This window comes from Alternaria arbusti (genome assembly GCF_024043155.1).
Source record: "Alternaria arbusti strain BMP 1465 chromosome Unknown scaffold_3, whole genome shotgun sequence".
Lineage (NCBI taxonomy): Eukaryota > Fungi > Ascomycota > Dothideomycetes > Pleosporales > Pleosporaceae > Alternaria > Alternaria arbusti.
In genome coordinates this window covers 1,517,916-1,541,041 of record NW_026249943.1, presented here as the reverse complement: position 1 = coordinate 1,541,041, position 23,126 = coordinate 1,517,916, and the positions used below count along the sequence as shown (strand labels likewise).

Genomic DNA, 23,126 nt, shown 5'->3' with positions numbered 1-23,126 from the left:
GTCGATCCTGTCATCTTCTGGCGCATGAGTGCAGGATTCAAGTGGCGCATGTAAATTGACTGCAGAATGGTTTTGAATTATTTACACGAACCAAACGTGGAAGTATCATTCTAAAAGCCGTCATGTTGTGTTGACCAGTGGATGTCGAAAACCAGTACTCATATGGAGCCGCCGCAGATACCAACGAATGGTGATCAGGTGTACGCCTATTCTATCTGTGAACGCCGAATATTCCAAGAGGCCGTTATAGAGACAAAACAAATGACGACGAAGCGCCGAATCGCACGCTGAAATTGCAGTGACAGTATATGTTCATGAAAACCAGGCCGGTTGCTGCTCGTGCTCCCGGTTGTCGCCAATATTATCGTCGTCGTACTCTTCCACCTTAAAGTTGGAGCCTAGAGCCTCGTTCGCTTCTCTGAGCATAGCACTCATCTGCATGCTCATCCTGCGCATCCGCTCGTCTTCCTCCATCTCCTCCCTTCGCACTTTGTCAATCAGACGCTGGCTTTCCTGCGGCAGAGGGCTGGCGACTTTGCTTGCATTATCCTCAAGCATGGCCGGTGAGCCGAAGCTTTGTCGATGATAGGAGCGCGGGCGTTCGTGTGAGCCAGGGGTGGCTTGTGGACTACCGTAGAAGGATCGCCTGTCCATTGTCGAACGTCGGGACACTGGGATCAGGGAGGGCCGCTTGTGGGATGGTGTTCCTGTGTTCGCTCGTGATACAGGCCGTGGGATGAGTGAGGGCGATCGGTCAGGCAATCTTCGTTCGGACAATCGCGGTGTTGAGGGTCTCGACTCTGTCTCCAGATTTGTTCCAACCACCACCCAGTTATCTGCCGTCCGAAGTCGCTTGGCCATCCTAGGTCGCTCGGGAGTGATCGACTCGATTGACTCAACTCCATAGTTGTCGCTTGGGTATTCAGCAGGTAACCGTTGTACTGGACCTGCCTCAAAGGGGTCGTCCTGAAGACCAAGTTTCTCCGCAACCTTCTCCTGCGCGTCGATATTGTACCTCGCTCCTCCTCCTGCTTGGAAGCCCCTGAAAGGCACAGTACAGAACTGGAAGAGCTTGCCGGCTACGCCTCCGACTAAGCCCATTAACGACCAAGGTTTGCTCTCGCTGGGTGTTATATGCATTTCGCCAACTGCGACCTGTGTCGCGACGCCAACCTGTGGTGTAGGCGGAACTGACCAGTTGCCGCGCGACTTCTGGAGGTTGAAGTAGTCGTCGTAGTCGCCGTCTCGTCTTGTGTAGTTATTCGTGCCATCCATGCCCCCTGCGAGCTGGTAGCGGTCGTTCGCAAGCGGAGGTGGACTTTTGTTGTCGCCAAAGCGGTCGTTGTTCAGGGCATGTCCACCCCAAGGGCTTGTCGCGGGCTCATGCGCCGTGGAGCCATACCGGGAGCGCTTGCGGGTCGCGTGGACATCTGGGTCGGTCACCTGGTGGCTGGAGGTCTCAGGCGCGTATGTCGCATCGAAGTAGGTCCTCTGTGACTTTGCGCGCGCATTCGAGGGCGAGGGAGTAAATAGCCCGGGCATTTCGTGGGAGTAGCGCGAGGTTGCCATGCAGGGAGGTGGATACGGAGGCGGCTGCCTCTGGGATTCAAGGCTGGCCAGGCACCGCTAGCGAGCGAATGATGTCAGGCTTGCTGCACGAATTATCGCTACCCGTCAAAAGCTTCCTTGGCCCGCTGGCCTGGATGATCAAAAAGTAAAGTGCATGTTGCGTGCAGCGTATCGTGGTCGGGTTGAGTGGGGAAGTGCGCAGGTGAGCTATTGTTTATGTTCAGCCGTCGCTGTGGTAGCGCTATGGACGGACCACCGCAGTAAGGAGTATGCGCAACCTCGTTTGATTTCAGGAGCAAGGACTGATATATGGGATTCAACAGAGAGCAGTGAGCCTATTTAATACACACGACAACGCCTACCATGAGGGTATATCTGCCCGAACGCCGTCGCAATGAGTAATGATGTCTCCCTACCAAACGCCAACGCCATGGCTCAGGTGCCTTCATGCCCTCGCTATCCATCCGCTGTGTACAAAGTATTCAAACAGTTGCGACGACTTGTTTGTGTCAATCTTACAAATCTCACGGGCCGTCTTCTTCTTAAGCGCGCCGCCGTTGTTTAGAGCCGCTCGAATAATGGTTTCCTTGAGCGCTAGATAGGGCTTGGGCATGATGCGCAGTGTGCTGCATATCTCCACTTCCTCTGGATTGAGGAGCTGAAGATCCGCCTTTGACTCCTTGCCGAACTTCAAGGGTACAGTGTTCGGTAGCGACTTAGGCACGAACTTTGTCTTGGAGTGCTGAGGTGTCAGAACGCCGTTTGCACCATTGACGCCATTCTGTGCGCGATCAGGAGGTGGCGTAGTAAGACCGCTGTTCTGCTTGACGTGCAAAGGCAGCTCCTGTGCAAGCAATGCTGTCGCTGCAGAGGGCTGTTCAAAAGGCGGTTGCGGCTTGGTCATCCTACTGGACGCAAGACGATCGAACTGCCCAATGGGAGGCGGTCTGGTTTGCCGTTGCTGCTTCTCCTGTTCATACTTCTCGCCGGCTTTGAGGCTCGTGATCTGCATATTCCTCCACTCTTGAAGTTGCGAGATGGCCTGTCTAAGGTTGTGCTCGTATTCGAGGTCCTTGCAGAACTGCTCAAAGTCTGCATGTTGCATCATCCTGGCAAAGGGCTTGGCCTTGTTCATCAGATCTTTCTCTTCCTTTGTCCGCTTCTTGTCGGCCAGCTGATTTTTGCGGTACTCGAGCAACTGATGCTCAAATATTATTTTCTTGCGCTCCACTCGGGCATCTAGACGGTGGTTGTAGATCTCCATGATGGTCATCTTGAGGTCCATCTCCGGCTCGAGCTCGCCCGTCCTTGGGTTCAAGCCATCACCGGGGTCGAACTGCATGTGCTGCACAGCCTCTTCGGCCTCGTTGAAGTATTCCGTCTCGAACTCTAGACGACCGGGCATGTATCCTTGGACCTCGTGGCAGGCGGGAACACTCGCCGTGGGCTTCTGCTTCGGCGCATCGGGCTCGCGGCCTGCAGCTTCCTCCTTCTTCTGCTCTATCCTCCGCTTCTTCCTCGCCTGGAACTCATGACGTGGTATGCGGGTGCTGAGCTCGGTATCATCCTTACTGCAGTGCTCAGGCAGAGGGAAGCTTGGGCTGTCTAGGTATGTGTTGATGTAGTGGTCACGGACCTCATCCTTCTCGCGGTAGCCGCCTATGTGGTCCGCAATGTCTGCCCATGATCCCAGACCGTATGTTTCAGCGCCTTCCAGCAGGGCCAGTTCCTCGTCCGCTCCCCAGTCTTCGGTGTATATAGGTATTGAGTGTTGTTCTATAACTTTGAATTTGTGCTTGGCAGGCTGGTGGTCTCGCGAAGCCTTGCCGTCGGAGAAGCAGGGCACGCAGAGGTCGTACTCGTTGCAGACGTCCTCGGCGCAGCGTATGCGGACGGTCGACGTGATATCGGATGAACAAACATCGCAAACATACTTGGTCCCGCCCTCCGTGCCCCGCGTGCCTGTCTTCTTCTTGATGACACCCATGGTGCCCCGCTAATTGCGCGCGCAGGTGAAGGCGGGTTTGGTGATTGGGGGTGACGGGGTGACGCAGTGACGGTATCTGTGGCTGTGCACGGCAGGGGCGCGTGTCGGGGTCGGCGGGGGCGCTGACTAATGGCCTAATGAAATGCAGGATAATGCCGCAGGTCGCAATGCTGGACGGGGACGGGCGCCTGGGAGTGAATAGCGCGTCGAGGGAGAGTCGTGTTGGGCTCCAAGGTCGCGGTGTTGACGTACGCGGGCGGGAGAGGGTCAACGTTCGCGGCCACGGCAGCTGCAGCCGAGGCAGGACTGACAGGCCAGATGTCGCAGAGAATCGCGATGGCGCCGCAGCAGCCAGGCAGATTAAAATAGAAAGCAAGACTCACTCGCCCGTCCTGCAACACGCGAAACACGCAAAGGAATGAGGGAGGATTGGCGTGTCAGTGCGTGGTGCCTCCGAAATGAAGGCTAGTTTCAGACCCAATGACCCAACTTCAAACGAGGACCCTATCCTGAGCATCGCAGCATTGACGAAGGCCTGGGGCACTCGGACGTTAGCAGCATCGCCACCAGCCGCGCCCTATACCTGCCTCCTGCCGCTGCTTCTGCTCTGTAGACATCCTCCTCTGCCTCTTGCGCGCCCTCTCCGCCCTTGGTGTGCCCCTCGTCGCCTTCCCGCCTGTCTCCACTCCCAGCTGTCCGTCTGTTCTTCCTGCATCTGCCCACCCGCTGAGCTGCCGCAACCATGTCTTGGAAGCTCACCAAGAGTGCGTATCCCCCAGGCCCGTCTGCGTGAGGCCCCCCTAACACGTGCTGCAGAGCTCAAGGAGACGCATCTGGCGCCCCTCGCCAACACATTCAGTCGCTCGTCGTCGACGTCGACCATAGTCGATGACCAGCCGACGCCCAAAGCCTCGAGTTCCGCCGCCAGCGCGACGACGCTCGGCAACTCCAAGGACAATGGCATTGGTACTTGGGACCCTCTGCCCACACTCACCGCCTGCTGACCGACCCCAACAGCCGCCTCAGAAGCCAACGCCTCCGCGCCGGCACAGCCCCTGCGCCCCGGTATCCTCATAGTCACGCTCCATGAGGGTCAGAAGTTCTCCCTGCCCGCCGGCGCCGAGCAGCAGTTCAGCGGCGGCAGCCACCACCAGGGCTCCATGTCCCAGGGCGGCGGCCTCTCGGTCGCGGGCTCAATGCGCCCCGGCTCGTCCTCGCACCGGCCGCAGTCTGCTGCTGGCAGCATCAATGCCGCGCCCACGATCCACGGTCGCTACTCCTCAAAACACCTGCCCTATGCCCTCGTCGATTTCGACAAGCAGCAGGTCTTCATCAACGCAGTTTCCGGTACCCCCGAGAACCCACTCTGGGCGGGCAGCAACACCCAGTACAAGTTCGATGTGTCCCGTGTCACCGACCTCACCGTCTCGCTTTACATCCGAAACCCCTCCGCCTCGCCCAACGCTGGTCGCAACGAAGACATCTTCATTGGAACACTGAAGGTCCACCCCCGATTCGAGGAGTCGCGGCAGGACAGCAAGGCCGGAAATGGAGAGGGTGGCGCTGGCCAGGCCGGTGCCGACTGGATACCAGTGCAGTTCGGTAGCGGCCAGATGAAGGTCGGCGTCAACTTTGTCGAGAACAGGCAAGACCGTCTCGCGATTGACGACTTTGAACTCCTCAAAGTAGTCGGCAAGGGCAGTTTCGGAAAGGTCATGCAGGTGCAGTATGTGCTTCTACTTTCTGTCACATTAACAACTACTCACACCGCGCAGGAAGAAAGACACGCACCGGATCTACGCCCTCAAGACCATTCGCAAAGCACACATCATCTCCCGATCCGAAGTCGCGCATACTCTGGCCGAACGGTCTGTTTTGGCTCAAATCAACAACCCCTTCATCGTTCCGTTGAAGTTCTCTTTCCAGTCGCCAGAGAAGCTGTATCTTGTTTTGGCCTTTGTCAACGGTGGAGAACTCTTCCACCATCTGCAGAAGGAACAACGGTTCGACATCAACCGAGCTCGGTTCTATGCCGCTGAACTGCTGTGCGCTCTTGAGTGCTTGCACGGTTTCAACGTCATTTACCGTGATTTGAAACCCGAGAACATCCTTCTCGATTACACTGGCCACATTGCCCTGTGCGATTTCGGTCTCTGCAAGCTGGACATGAAGGATGAGGACCGGACAAACAGTAAGTCGAGTCCGAATGAATTTGTGTCAGCCTACTAACACCTCCTAGCGTTCTGTGGAACACCAGAATACCTCGCTCCGGAACTCCTTACTGGCGCTGGCTACACCAAGTCTGTCGATTGGTGGACACTGGGTGTTCTCCTATACGAGATGTTGACTGGATTGCCCCCATTCTATGATGAGAACACCAACGACATGTACCGCAAGATTCTCACCGAGCCTCTACACTTCCCTGGCCCTGAGATCGTGCCACCGGCCGCACGCGATCTCTTGACCCGCCTGCTAGACCGCAACGCTGAGAAGCGACTGGGTGCTAAGGGCGCAGCCGAGATCAAGGCGCACTACTTCTTCCACAGCATCGACTGGCGAAAGCTTCTTGAGAGGAAGTACGAGCCCAGCTTCAAGCCTAATGTGGTACGTAATGTCATCATTGTTCGAGGAGTCAAATCTAACATGCCCTCAGGTTGACGCAAAGGACACTGCCAACTTCGACCGCGAGTTCACTTCCGAAGCTCCAACAGATTCATATGTCGATGGTCCCATGCTTTCGCAGACCATGCAGCAGCAATTCGCGGGATGGTCATACAACCGCCCTGTTGCTGGTCTTGGCGACGCTGGTGGCTCGGTGAAGGATCCATCATTCGAGGGTGTGACAGAAAGATAGTGCATTCCTGGGCGTAACAAATTAGGATTCGGGAAATCTCCGTTGAGTATGCGTGTGGCTTGTCACGGCGATGGAGCCGACACCAGGCACAACACCCACCGGCTTTGGATCCACAGATAGAAGCCGTGGTGATTGGTGGGATCTCAGCGCTCTTTGATGCTTTTTTGGGTTCAGGTGCAATGGCATGGCGCTTGAGGCAGCATTTGTGTGAGAGAAGCCTAAATTCAGGCAAGCAAATCAAGACGATATCCCCTTTGAGTTTGACATGCACGAATCTTAGTGATCGGCTTTGTGGTGCTTGCAAATGCTGTAGGGCTGTCGGGGTGGGACCAACGGGATGTCGTGACAGCAAGCGCGTGGGAAAAGTGGTGCCCCTCCTTCCCTCAACGAAGCTCTGACGCAAGCGGGGCCAGGTCTCGGCCGCGACATTTCTAATGACATCGGCCAAAACAACAACCTTCACCTTACTCACACCCTCTTCATCATCTCGCACTTGCAATTGACCCTACCTCTGTCCAATTGTCCAAGTCCAAACCTTTATACCCCAACCCCTAGTCCCGCAACACAACATGCCCGGCTTCGCACAGGCCTCTGACCTCAACGCCTGGTCGGCGCTCCAGGACCACCACCAGAAGCTTGGCAAGGACATCGTCCTGAAAGAGTACTTCAAGAAGGATCCTCAGGTAAGCCCAGAAGAAGCTATCCCAGTACCTTTGCTAAAACATGGTAGCGATTCGAGAAGTTCAGCCGTACCTTCAAGAACGATGCCGAGAACTCCGAGATCCTGTTCGACTTTTCCAAGAACTTCGTCACCGAGGAGACACTAAAGCTTCTCATCGAGCTCGCAAAAGAGGCTGGCCTCGAGAAGCTCCGCGATGACATGTTCGCTGGCGAGAAGATCAACTTCACTGAGAACCGCGCCGTCTACCATGTCGCCCTTCGCAACACCTCCAACCAGGAGATGAAGGTCGATGGCCAGAGCGTCGTCGAGGACGTCAACTCTGTTCTCGACCACATGAAGGAGTTCAGCGAGCAAGTCCGCAGTGGCGAGTGGAAGGGATACACTGGCAAGAAGATCGACACCATCATCAACATTGGTATTGGTGGTTCTGACCTGTATGCAATTCCACGCAACTTGGATACGCTTCAAAAACATGCTAACTCTTTTTAGTGGCCCCGTCATGGTCTCAGAAGCTCTCAAGGCTTACTCCCAGCGCGATCTCAAGATCCACTTCGTCTCCAACATCGACGGTACCCACATCGCAGAGGCCCTCAAGGACTCCAACCCAGAGACCTCTCTCTTCCTCATCGCCTCCAAGACCTTCACCACCGCCGAGACTGTCACAAACGCCAACACCGCAAAGTCATGGTTCTTGAAGAGCGCAAAGCAGGAGGACATTGCTAAGCACTTCGTCGCCCTCTCCACCAACGAGGAGGAGGTTACCAAGTTCGGCATTGACAAGAAGAACATGTTCGGCTTCTCCGACTGGGTTGGTGGACGTTACAGTGTCTGGAGTGCCATTGGTCTGAGTGTTGCTCTCTACATTGGCTTCGACAACTTCCACCAGCTCCTCGCTGGTGCCCATGCCATGGACAAGCACTTCAAGGAGACCCCTCTCGAGCAGAACATTCCCGTCATCGGTGGTCTTCTGAGTGTCTGGTACTCCGACTTCTTCGGTGCCCAGACCCACCTTGTCTCTCCGTAAGTTTCAAAGTTGCTATCTTGCGAAAAGGCTTAGTCTAAATCTTTCTAGCTTCGACCAGTACATGCACAGGTTCCCTGCTTACCTCCAGCAATTGTCTATGGAGTCGAACGGCAAGGCCATCACCCGCAGCGGTGACTACGTCAAGTACACTACCGGTCCCATTCTGTTCGGTGAGCCGGCCACCAACGCTCAGCACTCCTTCTACCAGCTCCTCCACCAGGGCACCAAGCTCATCCCCACCGACTTCATCCTAGCCGCTCAGAGCCACAACCCAGTCGAGGGCAACAAGCACCAGAAGATGCTTGCATCCAACTTCTTTGCCCAAGCTGAGGCCCTCATGGTCGGCAAGACCCCCGATGAGGTCAAGGCTGAGGGTGCGCCCGAGGACCTCGTCGCTCACAAGACCTTCCTGGGTAACCGACCCACCACATCCATCTTGGCCGACAAGATCACACCTGCCACTCTTGGTGCTTTGATCGTCTACTACGAGCACCTCACCTTCACCGAGGGCGCCATCTGGAACATCAACAGCTTTGACCAGTGGGGTGTCGAGCTCGGCAAGTCATTGGCCAAGAAGATCCTGTCTGAGCTTGACGAGTCCAAGGAGTCTTCTTCTCACGATGCTAGCACAAGTGGACTCATCAACGCCTTCAAGAAGAAGTCTACTTTGTAAACGGATGATATGTGACGAGGCTGTAATGGCTGAATGACTTGATGACTGGAGGATAAATTATATAGCAAGCATCTTAAGTATCTGTAGGTGATACCGAGATTATGGAACACCAATGGACACATTGAAGTATATTGTCACGCCTGTGTATATACACGGTCACATGTCAAGCTCAGTCGACTCTCTTGCCTCCGCCTCCGTAGCCATATCCTCCCAAACCGTAGCCACTGCCCATGCCGCCTCCTCGTCCGTTGGCGACCGGGAGCCCGTATCCACTGCCTCCGTTTCCAAATCCTCTTCCACCTCCACCATTCATCCTATCCGTAGCATACCTCTTCAGCCGTCTCGGCAATTCAACACCCCGGAAGTAAACAACGCAAACAGCCGCACTCGCCACGGCACTCAAGAAACAGTACACCAACGTACTAGTATAAATATGTCCTCCATATCCACTCCAACCCGGAGGCAGCGTCGTGCTGGGATACCACCGCACACTGAACGCCAGACTCAACGGATCCCCAATCGTAATCTTGGTATTGCGCGTATGACTCGACACGGAATACGCAGTCGCTGCATCCACCGTCCCGGGCGCCACACTCTTAGGACTAGCATGAACCAGCAGGTTCAAATAATTCCCCACATGCAAATGGCTCAACTGCAGCGTCCCCGCCAGCGCAATAATGAGCGGCGTGTACATTGTACTCTGCGTCCCCAACGCACCCTCCTGTGTACTTTCATCGCTGACCCGGTATTCAGTTTCTAGGACGCTGGGTGGGAGCGGTTTGGACGGGATGCGGCAGGAAAGGGGCGCGTCGTTGTGGATGTAGAATTCGAGCAGGTGGAAGAACTCGTCTGTTACAAAGTCTATGGTGCAGTTTACGTCTTTTTCTACGCCGAAGTTTAGGTGGAGGGGTTGGCCGGTTTCGTTGCAGGTGGGGAAGGGTATGTATTGGAGATGGCCGGCGGCATCGGTGATCTGGGAGGGGGTGTGTTAGTTGGTTTGGAGGTGTTTGCGCGGGTGGCTTGGGGTGTGAAGGGAGTGGGCGTACATGTTCACCGGTTTCTCTGGTTGGGGTTAGCAATTGCACTCGCGTCTTTTCGTGGAGGTGCTGTAACTTACATGGTCCTGTTCAAACAACTGACTGGTATCATTTCCCCCGGGTTGTATCCTCGTGCCTCTTCTGCGCTCTTCATGGGCTCCTGTCCGCTCAATGCTGCTGCAAAGGACGAGAACAACGCGATGACAGGGAGCCATGATGGTGACTTTCGTTGCAATATCATGGCGATTATGATATATAGGAGGCTCAAGGAATCACTAAGCGCATGTGTAGTTGGTGCTGCGCGTAAGGCAGCTGCGACGGTCGAGGTGCATGTGTCAACTTGGACATTGTTGAGTACGGATCGAGGTCCCTGGCCTGTGCCCGCCCGCGGCAAAGACACTCCCGGTGCAACTCCGCAATCCAAGCTTCACCTGCGCGACATGGTTGTCAAGACGAAAAAGATGCCGACTTGCTTTATTTACCGCGGAATGTGTTCTGTTCGTGCTTCAGAAGGGCCAATTGAAGTCAAGCTGTATAAAGCCACGTCCTGGACTTGACAATATGATGGGTGGATTCATGTGTATTCAGGGTGACCCTCACAGTATCGTGCAGTATGAAGTATTGCTACATCTTTAGCTTACGGAGACAATCGTGATCTCTTCATATCTATCAAATCGAGAAGCAGTCATTGCTTCCTATGCAAATTCTGTTACAGTACAATATGTACACATCCGATTTACACACGCCCCTCCAAACCATCCCCAAGTCACAGAACAAGAGCATTCGGATCTACCATCCCTTCCTCGTCAATTCCGTCACTCGGTTTGTGACGTCCTGGAAACCCTTTCGGAACCTCGCCCTCCACCGCTCAGACGCCAACCGCTTCCGCTTCAGTCCGCCTCTTTCGTGGAACTTCTGCTTGTTGAAGTCGCTCTTGACCTTGTTCCTTGCCATTAAACTTCCCAACATGCCGATGCCCCTCACAATATCACGTCCGCGGTTGACATCCAACTCTACAGTGCGTCCATATGCGGGGTTCAAGCGCGGGTACTGGGCAAATGTCTCTTCTTGTTGTACAGCGAGAGGTGACGCCTCGGAGGGTTTGTTGGCGAGGGTGGGATTTAGCATTCCATCGGTCGTCGCCATTTGGCTGAAATCCAGGCCTGGCCTCCTACCAGGTCGTCTGCTGCCGGAGCCCGCAAACTCCTCGCCGAAGACGCGGTCGGTTGGTGTGTTAGGCCTTGCGCTCCGAGGCATGCTGCCGAGGAGAGCGTCCATTGTCTGTGTAGTATTTCTTTGGGTGGTGGGCTGTGGCCGAGGTTGTGGTGCTGCGGCCTCCCGCTCAGGAACGTAGCGGGCTTGCGGCCGTTGAGCTTCCCGTTCGGGTACATAGTGCTCGTCGTCGTTCTTCGGCAGTGGTTGTTGCGCAAGGCATCTCGGTGTGTTCGAAATGGCTCGTTGACATGTCCATGTCGGGGTTGTCCGGCTCGAGGTGTGTGGTATCCGTGTGAAGTTGGCAGGGCGGAGCAGAAGCTCACCCAACGATCGTGAGGCCATTCTGAATCTCTGCTGCTACAGTATTGACATGGGCGGGGTGCTTAGACGTGCTGGCGGCGGGCAATTGCGGGATGGCTCCGGTGAATGATGGAGGTCATGCACGTCGCGGTTCCCAAATTTGTCGGCGATATAGTGGTCCGAGCGTTCCTCGAGCTCCAAATCTCAACTGTGACTTCTTCTCTCACTGCAACACGCGACAGCGACCTCGATACCCTATCCAACCTCTCTCTTTCAATAATCCCACCAAGTCCGGCGACTGTATATCTGCGCAAGATGTACGGCTATCCTGGTATGTAAAGTGATCCTTTGCGACGCGAACTCAGCTAACATGCGCAGGTGCTCCGGGCTACAACCGCCCTCCGGGCTTCGCAGGCACTCCGCCAGGCATGGCAGGCATGGCAGGCATGGCGCCGCCTGGAATGGGTATGTGATAGCAGTAACTGACAATAGCAACGCTGACATTGCGCAGGTCCTCCCGGCGCAGCAGCTCCCCCCGGCGTAGCAGTTCCCCCCGGTGTCGCGAACGCCCAAGGCCCGCCAGCAATGAATGCACCACGCGCTCTGCCATCCGGATGGGCACCGCCCACCAACATGCCCACCTTCAACTTCAATGCGCCCGTCATCCGTCTGGGAACACAGGGCGGACGAGCTGGCGCTGTCGACAGCCCTGTAGGCGGCCGAAGAGACAACGCCGCACCACCCGGTCGCCGTGGCCTTGGCATGGACAGAGATGGCGATCGCAGGGACGCCGTCCAGCCCGTTAATCCCCCGTCGCGCGAAGATATCGCGCGAACCATCTTCGTCGGCAACATTCCCGATGGCGTTGGAGGCGATGAGGGCATGGAGCGCATCCTCGAGACGGCAGGAAAGCTTGTTCGGTGGACGAGAGCTACCGACGCCAACAACAAGCCCCAGACGTTTGGGTTCGCCGAGTTTGGAGACGCCCAGAGCTTGGAGACAGCCGCCGAGATATTCAAAGACGTGCGTGTGCCTACAAAACGTCAAAAGGCCGGCAAGCCCAAAACCGACGACGGCGAACAAGACGAGGTGGAGACGACCAAGTTGCACGTCATGGTGGATGATGCTTCGATCAAGTACGCAGAGGAATGGAGCAAGACCCGAAACGAAGACGAGGCCACGGTTCAATTCAGGCTCGACAGTGCCAAAGAAGCGCTTTCCTCGGTCCTCGCGAGCTTTTTCAACCCGCCGAACGCACCCAACGTCGACTACGCAGGAGACACAATGATGCAAGATGCACAGGCACAAGACGGTGAAGACGTGGAAGTTGCATTCGTCAACCTTGCGAATGGCGAGGATGAGCTTGCGGACATCCCTGCAGAGATGCGCGAAATTGTCGCCGCAGAAATTGCTGCCTTCCGCGACCGTTCCAACCAACGCGATCGCGAACGACTCCTGAAAGAAGAGGAGCTTGAGGCCGAGGAGCGCAGGCGTAGTGGTAGACGTGCATCCCCACCACCATCCGCCCCTACTGGACCCGGAGGTGCCAATGGTGTACCGCTGGGCCCCAGAGCAGAACGGGGTGTTCAAGGTGCACCCAGTGGGCCCAAGGGCTCACAGTTTCCCCGAGACTACCAAGGTGGTGTCAACTTTGTCAATGGCGGTGCCGTACATAACGGCGCATACATCAACCGCGAGGACGACGATGACTCCGCCAGCGACTCAGAACTTGAGCGTCGTCGCAAGAAGAAGCGAGCAGAAGAAGCTGATGAGGCATACAAGAAGCAACTCTCCCGCTGGCTTCAGACCGAGCGTCGTACTTTCGCTTCCGTCGAGCGTACAAACGACTACTTCAAGAACATGGACGCGGAGCGCGAGAAAGCTCGTGCAGCACAAGCGAAGCAACTTCGAGAATTTGACGATGATCAAGAGGCAGCTTCGAGACGCGATCTCTACTACCGCGATCACAGCGACTGGATCCGCGACCGCGAGTCAGTCCGTGGACAGGAGGCAAAGGAAGACGCGATCGATCGCGAACAAGAACGGCGCGAGTTGGCCTCGCAGAGGAAGCAGAAGGACCATGCCCGCGGCCAGGCCGATGCCTTCTTGGAGGAGCAAGGCGAAGAGCTTATGCGCAGGGAGGAACAGCGCGAGCCAGCTCATTTCAAGATCTCGCTCGGGGCCGCCGCCAAGAAGCTCGAAAAGACTGCCGCTCCCCGTCGAACCGCCGCCGATGTCGAGAATCTGCTCGAGGACGAGGACCTCACAGATCAATCCGGTGCCAAGAAGCGAACTCTCGTGCCCATCAACTTCGATGCGGCTGTACGTGCCAACCTTACGCAAGAAGAAATCGAAGAAGCCCAGCGACAGTTGGCGCGCGACATTCCCAACGACAAGGAAGGCCTGTGGAAATGGCCCGTCGCTTGGGAGCATTTGCCTCAGAAGAACATCGACAAGGATATCAAGCAGTGGGCTGCCAACAAGGTTCTTGAGCTCACTGGTGTACAAGAAGAGATGCTTGTCGACGCTATCGTGGACCATTTGAAGAGCAAGGGCGCACCGCAGCCCCTGGTGGAGAACTTGGAAGTGGCTCTCGATGACGAAGCCGAGTCACTCGTGAAGAAGCTCTGGCGTATGGTCATCTACTACAGTGAGACCGAGAAGAGGGGTATCAAGTGAGCACGTTGCTTTTTGCTCATGTGGAACAGCAATCTATCTTCGACAGTGCCTTTCGGATTCATCACCGATGTGGCTCTTGCAATCCTCACGAACCGGGCGAGTGAGTATTTGGGAGGTCTTGGTCTTGTTTGGGTAGTATTGACGCGCTGTAGGGTCCTCGGATCTTGCATCACGAAACGACGTGTAGATAATGGGCGTATGGTTGGAATGGAGAGTCATACCAGGTCCGTCCTTTTACTTTCGATTGTCACACCACTAATACACAGGCGTTCTTCTTTTACCGTTGTTCAAATTTGGATGATGCTTCGCTGTAGTTTTATGGGGCGTAAGTATTATGCGTGCTCTTTTTGCTTTGCTGATGTTCAGCATTGAGAGTCTACCTTGATGGTACTCATGATCCTCGGGTTGGACTACTCCTTAAACCCACTCATGCCACCCCGCGGCCGGTAAGCCTTGTTTGCCGCGGTATTTGATCACACTTCATGATTGTAAAGAAGTCGTTGGGGTAGGTCAGGAACAAGCTTCATATTGAACTACTTGCCCGTGTCATCACGGCGGCTTTCCACGTAGTTCCTCCTCGCACGCTGTTAAGCGTTGTCACGCGTCGTCAAGCCCAAGCTTCTCGCCTAGCCGCGAAGCACCTGGAGCCGCGTTCTGGGCAAGGGACCCCTATAGTTCGTGGGGTGTAGCACTGTACAGCTCACGTGTGAGGTAAATAAAATGCCGGCAACGTTGCCAAATGCCCCGATTTTTCCAGCCCCAGAAAGTGGCGCGCCGAGATCTTCCACGAATGATGAGGGGCAAGTGGGGTGGAATTCACGATGGCGCGGGCGGTTGGCACTATTTGGCGTGGAGATGCGTGGAGTGTTGTGCCGGATGCCTTGCCAGTTAAATAGACCGTCTAGATCCTGCCTCCGGACGGAATAAGTATCTCGCTCAACCATTTCACCTTGACCTCTTCATTCATCTTCATCTTTCCTGGTGTTCAAGTTTGCTTGAAAAGAATCTCAACTTCTGGTAGCTTTGCGGGGTATTCCGATCATTCCGAACATCGGTAGCAACACAACGAAAACATCACAATGGCCATTACAATCACAGGTGCTGAGACGAGGGATGTGCGGTTTCCGGTATGCTCCCTAGTCATTCAAGCTATACAATAGAGAAAGAGGAATCTAACGCGTCTGCAATAGACATCCCTTGACAAGACTGGTTCCGATGCTATGAACGCAGCGGGAGACTACTCTTCAGCTTACTGTATCCTACACACAGACTCTGAGTTCAAGGGTCATGGTATGGTAGGTCTAATCTCATTCGATGTTGGCCATGAGTAGAAGAGATGAGCTACTTTGGCGAGTCCGCCCTGATCATCTCATCTCTTCCCCCAACTCATGGATACCCCTGAACCGGCCAATTTGTGACCACTTGGCAACTGAATCCATTCGTTTCCTGATTGCTTACAATTTGCAGACCTTCACAATTGGCCGCGGTAACGAGATCGTATGCACCGCCATCGCCTACCTTGCCGACCGCATCAAGGGCCACACACTCGACTCACTAGTTGCCAACTGGGGAAAGACATGGCGCCACTTGGTAAACGACTCTCAACTCCGGTGGATTGGACCCGAAAAGGGTGTCATCCACCTCGCTCTCGGTGCCGTCGTAAACGCCATCTGGGATCTCTGGGCCAAATCGCTCGGCCAACCTGTATGGCGCATCGTTGCAGACATGACACCCCAGCAAATAGTCGACTTGATCGATTTCCGCTACATCACCGATGCCATTACCCCCGAGGAGGCGCTGGAGATCTTGACCAAAGCCGAAGCCGGTAAGAAAGAGCGACTCCAAGAAGCCCTTGATAGCCGCGCTGTCCCCGCATACACTACTTCTGCGGGATGGCTCGGTTACGGTGAAGACAAGATGCGTGGTCTTCTGAAGGAGACACTGTCAAAGGGCTACAAGCACTTCAAGCTCAAGGTCGGCAGCGATATTGCGCAAGATAAGCAGCGTCTAAGCATCGCACGAGAGATCATTGGTTTCGACAAGGGTAATGTGCTCATGGTAGATGCGAACCAAGTCTGGAGTGTACCGGAGGCGATTGAGTACATGAAGGCGTTGAAGGAGTTCAAGCCGTGGTTTATCGAGGAGCCCACCAGCCCTGATGACGGTACGTACCCCTTTCCTTGCTTCTATGTTATAGAGAAACGCATACTGACCTCAACAGTCCTCGGCCACAAAGCGATTCGCGAAGCCCTAAAGCCATACAACATCGGCGTCGCAACAGGAGAAATGTGCCAAAACCGCGTCATGTTCAAGCAATTCCTCGCCTCAGGCGCCATCGACATTTGCCAAATCGACGCCTGCCGTCTCGGTGGTGTCAACGAAGTCATTGCCGTGCTCCTCATGGCCGCCAAGTTCAACATCCCCATCGTACCGCACTCGGGTGGTGTCGGTCTACCAGAGTACACACAGCATCTTTCCACCATCGACTACGTTGTTGTGTCGGGGAAGAAGTCGGTGTTGGAGTACGTTGACCATCTGCATGAGCACTTTTTCCACCCGTCCAGGATTGAGAACGGCTACTATGTTACTCCTATGGATCCTGGTTACTCGGTTGAGATGAAGCCTGAGAGTATGGATCGGTTTAGCTTCCCTGGTGGTAAGGATGGGTGGTGGCAGAGTGAGGAGGCGAAGCCGATTTTGGAGGGTATTAAGATCTAAAGATGTAGTTTGGTAATCGTCGAATGAAATAATCGTATTTGAGCGAGTAGATGCCTTGTGCTAAGCGCAGATGTCCTTCTGTTACTAATACATCGCGTTCGCCCTCTCCGAGACTACCTGTAATCACACCCCCTCAAGAAAGATACTCCTCCTACCCTCGATGTATTCCTCCCAATCCCCCATCATGTAGCGGTAAGATGTGTTTGCGAAAGAACTTATGTTCTACCATACACTTCCTAAGTCTTTGCTCATCAAACGCTTCCTCTTTGGTAAAGAACAACCCAAAATTGCGACATTGGCTCAGCCGAACAGCTAAAGTCTTGCAATGGTCGTTGATAACACGCAGATGGTTACCAAAAGGTACGCAAGTCCCATTTCCATAGAAGACTGAGGGAAGTCGACGTTGAAAAAGCGCTGCCTCGTGATACATAAGACACAACGGTCCGAATGTCAATAAACGGAATCGGACATGCACCCTGGGATTTTCGATGCAGTAGTCGGCCAGAAGATTTAGCTTATGGCAGGGGCCGGCTAACGTAATGCGCAACTCATCGAAGTGCCCTTTCACGATGAGGCCTCCGACATCCACTCGTTCATCTTTGGAGCGAACAGATGATCGAATTTCCACAGTTTTGACTTTAGAAGTCCAAGACTTGTCGCATTGGCGCACGAAGCGGATGAACTGATGAGTAGCGTTTTGAGCGCATACGGTGTCTTGGGCGAATACGATATCGTTGTATAACAGTGACAAGTGTTTGGTCTCTTCGTAGAGTTGCTTGCACACGTATTTGAGCTGGTTGTACTCGGATGTAGATTCCGCGGTAGAACATAGCTTGGCGCCCTGCGCGGACTCATGCTTGTAATACGCATCTACACACTCTTGGGGTGTTGCGTGCCAGACATCGTCTATACTGTTGACCTCTTCGGTCACTGCCTGGGGTATTGATTCGAAGTCGATCGAGTCGCGATAGAAGAGTTCGTGATGGTTGGCAGTGAGTGCGTATTTGTAGATCGTGTTGCGTATCTCGCCTGGCAATTGGAGGAAGCGATCGGTGCCGTCATGGGTAGGAGCTGACTTGCTGTACCCACTGGTCATCGGGTCGGAGTCTCCTCTCGCGGTTTTGCTAGACGCGTTACTCATGTCGATATATTCCCTAGTTTCAGAGTTTAAGCGGGCAGGAGGGGCAGTCGTAGGTGATGGGGTTTTGGCGGCAAAGAATAAAATTATACTCATGCGAAGGGACAGCCTTGGAACCCATACGTTTAGACTTGGTCAGATGGCAACGAGAAAAACTCTTTAATCCACATGTCGAAGGAGCCCAGACCAGTTTCGTACTTGTTATGGGGATATCATTAGGCGACCCAAGGTACAACAATTTGTTTGTAATTATTACGGAATATGCGTCGCTTCCCTTGAACTAAGTACTCAGAAAGATCCTAGCGATTAGGAGTTATCAGCCACAGGTTCGCATCTCCAACGTTGCTTGCCAGGAGTATGCAGCTCTGTACCGGTGACTAATGATCACTTAAAGTAGCTTCTCGACTCTTCCTCACGATATCCTTCAACTGTGCCATCATTGCCATGTCTGTGGAGTCTTGCTGGCTCTCCGTCCTTGGGTCCTTCCAAAGCAGATCAAACTTGATCTCTTTCTGTTCGTTGATACGTCTTACAAACACTACAACAGGTTCATGTATGAGAGCCGCGGTATCCCACTTGTGAGTCTGAATCTTGAATATAACGTGCTGCACGTTCATTGTGACCCCTGGAGTCTCTTCCAATCCCCTGAAGGTAAAGATGCATGCGTCTAGCAGGCGATGTCGAAGTTCAGGATCGGCTATGCTGGCGTCTTTGGCGATCGTGGCAGGGACATTGACGGTAACGTAGGGTAGATGTAGGCTCAGTAATTCGCGGAACGAGGCGAAGACGTCGTCGAAGTATATGCGTGGTGCATTTGCGTTGGCAGGTAGCGAGCGTGTATCGCGCATTCCGAGACGGACTTTCACATTGTGAAGGTGGGAATGCGTCTGAATCTGGGGCGTGCCGATAACCGTATCTGTCTCATTGGTGGAAAAAGCGACCTGAACCATATCGATGCTCTTCTGTACTGCGCCGTTCATGACTAATTGGCTCTCGGCAACGATCATGCTGGAAAGCTCTTGACGGGTCTGCTTGCAAGCGCTAAGAAGACCGGTAACGTCTCGCAGGCTGGTAACATCCGGCAGGAGATACTGATAGACTTCGTTTCGAATCTCTGCAGGCATCAATAAGAATGATAAACTCTGCCTTTGTGTAGGTACGAGAACAGGGGTAGGAACATCCATAGTGCGTGATATGTCGATGCTTCGGGCGTTGCGAACATCCTCATGAAGCCGCTGTGCGAGTTCGTCGTGTAATCGTCCTCTGTACTTCTTCGATACAGTCATGAGTATTTTCTGGAGCCTGTTTTTAGGTTTGGTAATCGTGACTGTCGTTGCATTCGCCAAGTCAGGAGCTTGTTGATCGTGTCGCGTGAGTCCTTTTTTGCTGATATGGGTTTCGCGGGGGCGGGGGACATTAATGACTTTTCGGAGACGACATCTTGCCCGCTTGAGAAGAGGTTCTCTCATTGGAATAGACACATGCAATCAGCCTGGACACTAGGATCTGTCTATGCTAGGGTTGAGTCAAGTAGAGCAAGAAGATCGTTCCTAATGCTGCCCTGGATAGTCGAATATGCCGACAGAAATTTCTTCTCATCGTTGTCGAAAATGGCTGTATTCATGACGGTGATCGAGCCGAGAAACATGCTGTTGTTTCATAGGTCTCCGATTGGCAGCAGCGGTCCAGTCTACCACTGAAAGCAGTGGGGCCAACCTAGGAAGGGGAGGTGAGGGGTGGACCGGCCACTCCCAAGGCGTTCTTATAGTGATACATCTCCAAATGTATTCGGTGGACTTCACGAGAAAGGTCGCTATCTGGAAGGCCGTTATTGGAAGAGTGGAGATGGCAGAAGATGAGGCTCAACAAATGCGAGTATCGGGATAGTCGGAACGTTCCGCGCAGCGGCTATTGAAGGCCCATGGCATGACTCCGATGGTGCATGGCCACCTCGTATCCTCTCAACTCAGATCTCATATATTACTACCTATGTGCTGCTGAACATTGAAATAAGTATTGATTACAGAAACGCTCGCAGGTTTCCATTGTCGGATTTACTACCCCACCTGCACCCCGCCTCCCCGCTTTGATCACCAAGGTCGACCCAGAAAGCATACCCTCCCCGGAGGCTATTATTAACAGCTACAGTCGCTATGGCTCCTCCTCCAGCTCCGGGCGTATGGTGCCCCGCAGTAACCTTCTACACTTCCGAAAGCGACACGGCAACCTTGGATCTCGCCGCACAGAAACAGTATTTCCAATACCTCTCCAAATCGGGTCTTACTGGTTTAGTCATTCTTGGCTCTAACGCTGAGGCATTTCTCCTCACTCGCGATGAGAAGAGAGCGTTGATGAAATGTGCTCGTGAGGCCGTCGGCCCCGACTACCCTCTGATGGCCGGCATCTCAGGCTTCTCTGTACCTCAAGTCATGGAGAACATTAGCGACGCAATTGAGGCTGGAGCCAATTATGGACTCTTGCTACCAGCGGCGTACTATGGGCCAGCAGCTTCTAAAGAAGTTGTCATGGCTTTCTACGATGAGGTTGCGCAGAAATCCGAGTTGCCTATCGTCATCTACAACTTCCCGGGTATCTGCAATGGGGTGGACCTTGATTCTGTCACGATCGCCGCGCTCGCAAAACGGAACCCTGGCAAGATTGTCGGCGTAAAGTTGACGTGTGGCAGCGTCGCGAAGATAACCAGGCTATGTGCTGAGCTGCCAAGCGATACCTTCTCTACGTATGCGGGCCAAGCGGATTGGTTGGTTGCTGGCCTTGCGGTCGGAAGTGCAGGGTGCGTGTCGGCATTCAGCAACGTTTTCCCGAAGGTCTGCTCAAAGGTCTACGAGTGGTACACTACTGGGAAGACTCAAGAAGCCCTGGAGCTTCACCGGAAGGCGGCGCTCGCAGAGAGCCCGATCAAGGCTGGAATCGCTCCAACAAAGCACGCTGTTAGTCAATACAGTGCGAAAGCTGCTGGTATTGGGGGCGCAGAGGGAAAGCTCAACCCCAGGCGTCCATACTTGCCAGTTAGCGACGCGATCAAGACGAGCGTAAAGAGTGCCATGGAAGAGCTTGCTACGATAGAGAGCATCTTGTAAAAGAGGCTGGAGGATACCTAGGGTTTCCGAGTTAGTTCAGATAGAGGTACTTGCATCTCGCGGCATGGCAAGCGTAGCAGACATATCGTCACACCCGTAACTTCGAACATATGATGGACAGGCATCCCTTTCCGACAATATTCTAGTTCCAGTCGTGAAGCTATGAGCCGAGAGAGATGAAGACTAGTAAAAGTGCAGACCCTTGATTTAGCGGCGCACGTGCCTTATCGATAACCAACATTCACATCTCGAACTTTTTCCCAATCCACCAAACACGACGAAATGGCGGCGCAAAGGGGAGCAAGCGGTATCGAAAAGAAGAAGCGGTCGAAGAAGAGAAAGACGAGAACGGAGGGTACAAGCAGCGATGTTCAACAGTTCGCGAGGGCTACGCTAACAACTGGACAGTCTCATCATCGAGCGAAAGTGACAGCGATGTCTCAAGTGTAAAGAGTCAAAAGGTGGCCGCGGTAGAAGAAGAAACAAAGGTATGAGTGTCGCGTTGAACAGGTCTGATCTGATCTGACTCGAAAAAGGATGTTTCGCCAGCGCCAGCACCAGCACCCGCTAAGAAAGAGAAGAAGAAGAAGTCCAAGACAGGCAGTGCTCCAGAGGCTCAGCCAGATGAAGATGTCGCTATGACGGATGTACCAGCTTCTCCGCCACCAAAACAGGCAGCGTCAAAGGCTAGCCAACAGGCGCAAGACGATTTCGGCGCCCTCTATCTGCGCAAAATCGCGGCTGAGTTCGCTGACGATCTCGACAAAGTGCGTGAAGCACCAGACTTCAAGGCGAGCAGTGTGCCGATGCTCATTCATGCGCTCAAACAAGGCGAAAGTCTTTACAGTGTAGAGGAGAGAAAGAGGGTCGTAGGCGCGGCGAACGCGTAGAGAGCAAGGGTAGCATGGGTGGCGTCTGGCGTCTGGAAACGTTTTTGCGCAAAGATTATCATAATGCAAATGTTCGTATATTTCAGAAGGGGGTCCGAACTCGGTCCCATTCATGTGCCAAATTCCCCCCAAAACGGTCATCGAACAGCCAAACGCCTTGCTATGCAGAATCTCGTGAAATCGTCTAGTATGCCTCGACCTCCATACCGCTCCGCCACTCCAACTCGATTGTCCAAGCCAGGAGGTTCGGGTGCTTGATCACAACCATGTCATGGGCCAGCTTCATGACTTTCTCCCTCTTCTCCGCCTTTTCTCCTGATGGCAGCACCATCAAGGTATCGTACGCTCTAGCAAGCAGCTTCTCCTCGTATTCCCGTCTCAGCTCGTCATCGCCCGTCCAGTTGATGATCTCCTCGTATATCCCTTCTAGCGGGCTAGTAGCGTATATCTCGTTCTTAACAGAGGCTGTGGTACCCTCCAGTGTCGCGCCGATGCGAAGTCGTCTCTCTTCTATGAGCCGCTTGATTGTGGAAGCCTCCTGTGTCTCGTGGATCTCGGCGATGCGCGTGTACGTTTTTGACGGGTCTGGCAGACGACCTTCGAGGTAAGAGTATACGGGAGAGGACGGCAGCTGGGTACTGAGTGCGCGTGCATATTGAGTCTTGGTGCCATGAGCACGGGCGTGATCTACGAGCTTATCGATGGCAGATTGGGACTTGTGCGCGTCGTCCCTGTTCTTGTTAGCATTGTTGCCTCTCCACCTGTATAGACAAAACATACAAATTCATGTATATCTGCGCTAGTTCCAGTCCGACATCAATGTTCTCATCAACCTTGGCGCCCTTGAGACCTTCGTACATGCCCCTTAGCCCGAGCCATGCCTGTGGATCTTCAGGCTTGAGCTTGGTCGCGTCATAGTAGGCTTTCGCCGCTTCGTCGAATCTGCTCAGACCGTCGTTGGCGCGTCCGAGGAACAGATAGGCGAAGTAGTTTTGGGGCTCCTTCTCCAGCACTGCTGTCGCTTGGTTCTTCGCTTCCTCCCAATCCTTTGCGCCAATGGCCGCCTTCGCAGCCTTCAGCGCCGTTTTCGTAGACATGTCGTTGATTTGGGTAGCGATAGTTTGGAGAGTAGCCGTCCGTACGGCGCTATTTGTGTTATGAAGGTGCCATGAGGAGTGAATTGGAGCTTTGGTGTGGGGCTCGCAGCGTCGAAAGAGCAGGCAATGACGCACGGCATGCTAGCGTCGATCCTGGGCTTC

The 23,126-nt window shown here is 54.1% G+C and overlaps 13 protein-coding genes across 13 annotated transcripts; 6 read left to right on the top strand and 7 right to left on the bottom strand.

Moving 5' to 3' along the window:
• Positions 1-312: 312 nt before the first annotated feature.
• On the bottom strand, positions 313-1,542 carry J4E86_003179 (uncharacterized protein; the record flags this gene model as incomplete). Its single annotated transcript, XM_051443735.1, has 1 exon — positions 313-1,542. The coding sequence occupies one exon, from the start codon at positions 1,540-1,542 to the stop codon at positions 313-315; it is 1,230 nt and encodes a 409-aa protein (XP_051305230.1).
• A 472-nt stretch (positions 1,543-2,014) lies between these two features.
• J4E86_003178 (uncharacterized protein) lies at positions 2,015-3,556 on the bottom strand (the record flags this gene model as incomplete). Its single annotated transcript, XM_051443734.1, has 1 exon — positions 2,015-3,556. The coding sequence occupies one exon, from the start codon at positions 3,554-3,556 to the stop codon at positions 2,015-2,017; it is 1,542 nt and encodes a 513-aa protein (XP_051305229.1).
• A 742-nt stretch (positions 3,557-4,298) lies between these two features.
• J4E86_003177 (uncharacterized protein) lies at positions 4,299-6,410 on the top strand (the record flags this gene model as incomplete). The annotated part of the gene is made up of 6 exons (XM_051443733.1): positions 4,299-4,320; positions 4,373-4,522; positions 4,574-5,282; positions 5,332-5,747; positions 5,796-6,160; positions 6,210-6,410. The coding sequence occupies 6 exons, from the start codon at positions 4,299-4,301 to the stop codon at positions 6,408-6,410; spliced, it is 1,863 nt and encodes a 620-aa protein (XP_051305228.1).
• Positions 6,411-6,979: 569 nt separating this feature from the next.
• J4E86_003176 (uncharacterized protein) lies at positions 6,980-8,789 on the top strand (the record flags this gene model as incomplete). The annotated part of the gene is made up of 4 exons (XM_051443732.1): positions 6,980-7,093; positions 7,141-7,526; positions 7,582-8,112; positions 8,165-8,789. 4 exons carry the CDS (start codon positions 6,980-6,982, stop codon positions 8,787-8,789), a joined length of 1,656 nt encoding a protein of 551 aa, XP_051305227.1.
• Positions 8,790-8,958: 169 nt separating this feature from the next.
• On the bottom strand, positions 8,959-10,067 carry J4E86_003175 (uncharacterized protein; the record flags this gene model as incomplete). The annotated part of the gene is made up of 3 exons (XM_051443731.1): positions 8,959-9,762; positions 9,836-9,851; positions 9,907-10,067. The coding sequence occupies 3 exons, from the start codon at positions 10,065-10,067 to the stop codon at positions 8,959-8,961; spliced, it is 981 nt and encodes a 326-aa protein (XP_051305226.1).
• Positions 10,068-10,615: 548 nt separating this feature from the next.
• Positions 10,616-11,104, bottom strand: J4E86_003174 (uncharacterized protein; the record flags this gene model as incomplete). Its single annotated transcript, XM_051443730.1, has 1 exon — positions 10,616-11,104. One exon carries the CDS (start codon positions 11,102-11,104, stop codon positions 10,616-10,618), a length of 489 nt encoding a protein of 162 aa, XP_051305225.1.
• Positions 11,105-11,656: 552 nt separating this feature from the next.
• On the top strand, positions 11,657-14,020 carry J4E86_003173 (uncharacterized protein; the record flags this gene model as incomplete). The annotated part of the gene is made up of 3 exons (XM_051443729.1): positions 11,657-11,672; positions 11,720-11,806; positions 11,853-14,020. The coding sequence occupies 3 exons, from the start codon at positions 11,657-11,659 to the stop codon at positions 14,018-14,020; spliced, it is 2,271 nt and encodes a 756-aa protein (XP_051305224.1).
• Positions 14,021-15,099: 1,079 nt separating this feature from the next.
• On the top strand, positions 15,100-16,738 carry LGD1 (L-galactonate dehydratase; the record flags this gene model as incomplete). Its single annotated transcript, XM_051443728.1, has 4 exons — positions 15,100-15,147; positions 15,211-15,315; positions 15,488-16,184; positions 16,242-16,738. The coding sequence occupies 4 exons, from the start codon at positions 15,100-15,102 to the stop codon at positions 16,736-16,738; spliced, it is 1,347 nt and encodes a 448-aa protein (XP_051305223.1).
• Positions 16,739-17,302: 564 nt separating this feature from the next.
• J4E86_003171 (uncharacterized protein) lies at positions 17,303-17,834 on the bottom strand (the record flags this gene model as incomplete). Its single annotated transcript, XM_051443727.1, has 2 exons — positions 17,303-17,374; positions 17,448-17,834. 2 exons carry the CDS (start codon positions 17,832-17,834, stop codon positions 17,303-17,305), a joined length of 459 nt encoding a protein of 152 aa, XP_051305222.1.
• A 419-nt stretch (positions 17,835-18,253) lies between these two features.
• On the bottom strand, positions 18,254-19,162 carry J4E86_003170 (uncharacterized protein; the record flags this gene model as incomplete). The annotated part of the gene is made up of 1 exon (XM_051443726.1): positions 18,254-19,162. The coding sequence occupies one exon, from the start codon at positions 19,160-19,162 to the stop codon at positions 18,254-18,256; it is 909 nt and encodes a 302-aa protein (XP_051305221.1).
• Positions 19,163-20,029: 867 nt separating this feature from the next.
• J4E86_003169 (uncharacterized protein) lies at positions 20,030-20,977 on the top strand (the record flags this gene model as incomplete). Its single annotated transcript, XM_051443725.1, has 1 exon — positions 20,030-20,977. One exon carries the CDS (start codon positions 20,030-20,032, stop codon positions 20,975-20,977), a length of 948 nt encoding a protein of 315 aa, XP_051305220.1.
• A 282-nt stretch (positions 20,978-21,259) lies between these two features.
• J4E86_003168 (uncharacterized protein) lies at positions 21,260-21,867 on the top strand (the record flags this gene model as incomplete). The annotated part of the gene is made up of 3 exons (XM_051443724.1): positions 21,260-21,332; positions 21,386-21,465; positions 21,514-21,867. 3 exons carry the CDS (start codon positions 21,260-21,262, stop codon positions 21,865-21,867), a joined length of 507 nt encoding a protein of 168 aa, XP_051305219.1.
• A 184-nt stretch (positions 21,868-22,051) lies between these two features.
• J4E86_003167 (uncharacterized protein) lies at positions 22,052-22,964 on the bottom strand (the record flags this gene model as incomplete). Its single annotated transcript, XM_051443723.1, has 2 exons — positions 22,052-22,598; positions 22,648-22,964. The coding sequence occupies 2 exons, from the start codon at positions 22,962-22,964 to the stop codon at positions 22,052-22,054; spliced, it is 864 nt and encodes a 287-aa protein (XP_051305218.1).
• Positions 22,965-23,126: the final 162 nt, after the last annotated feature.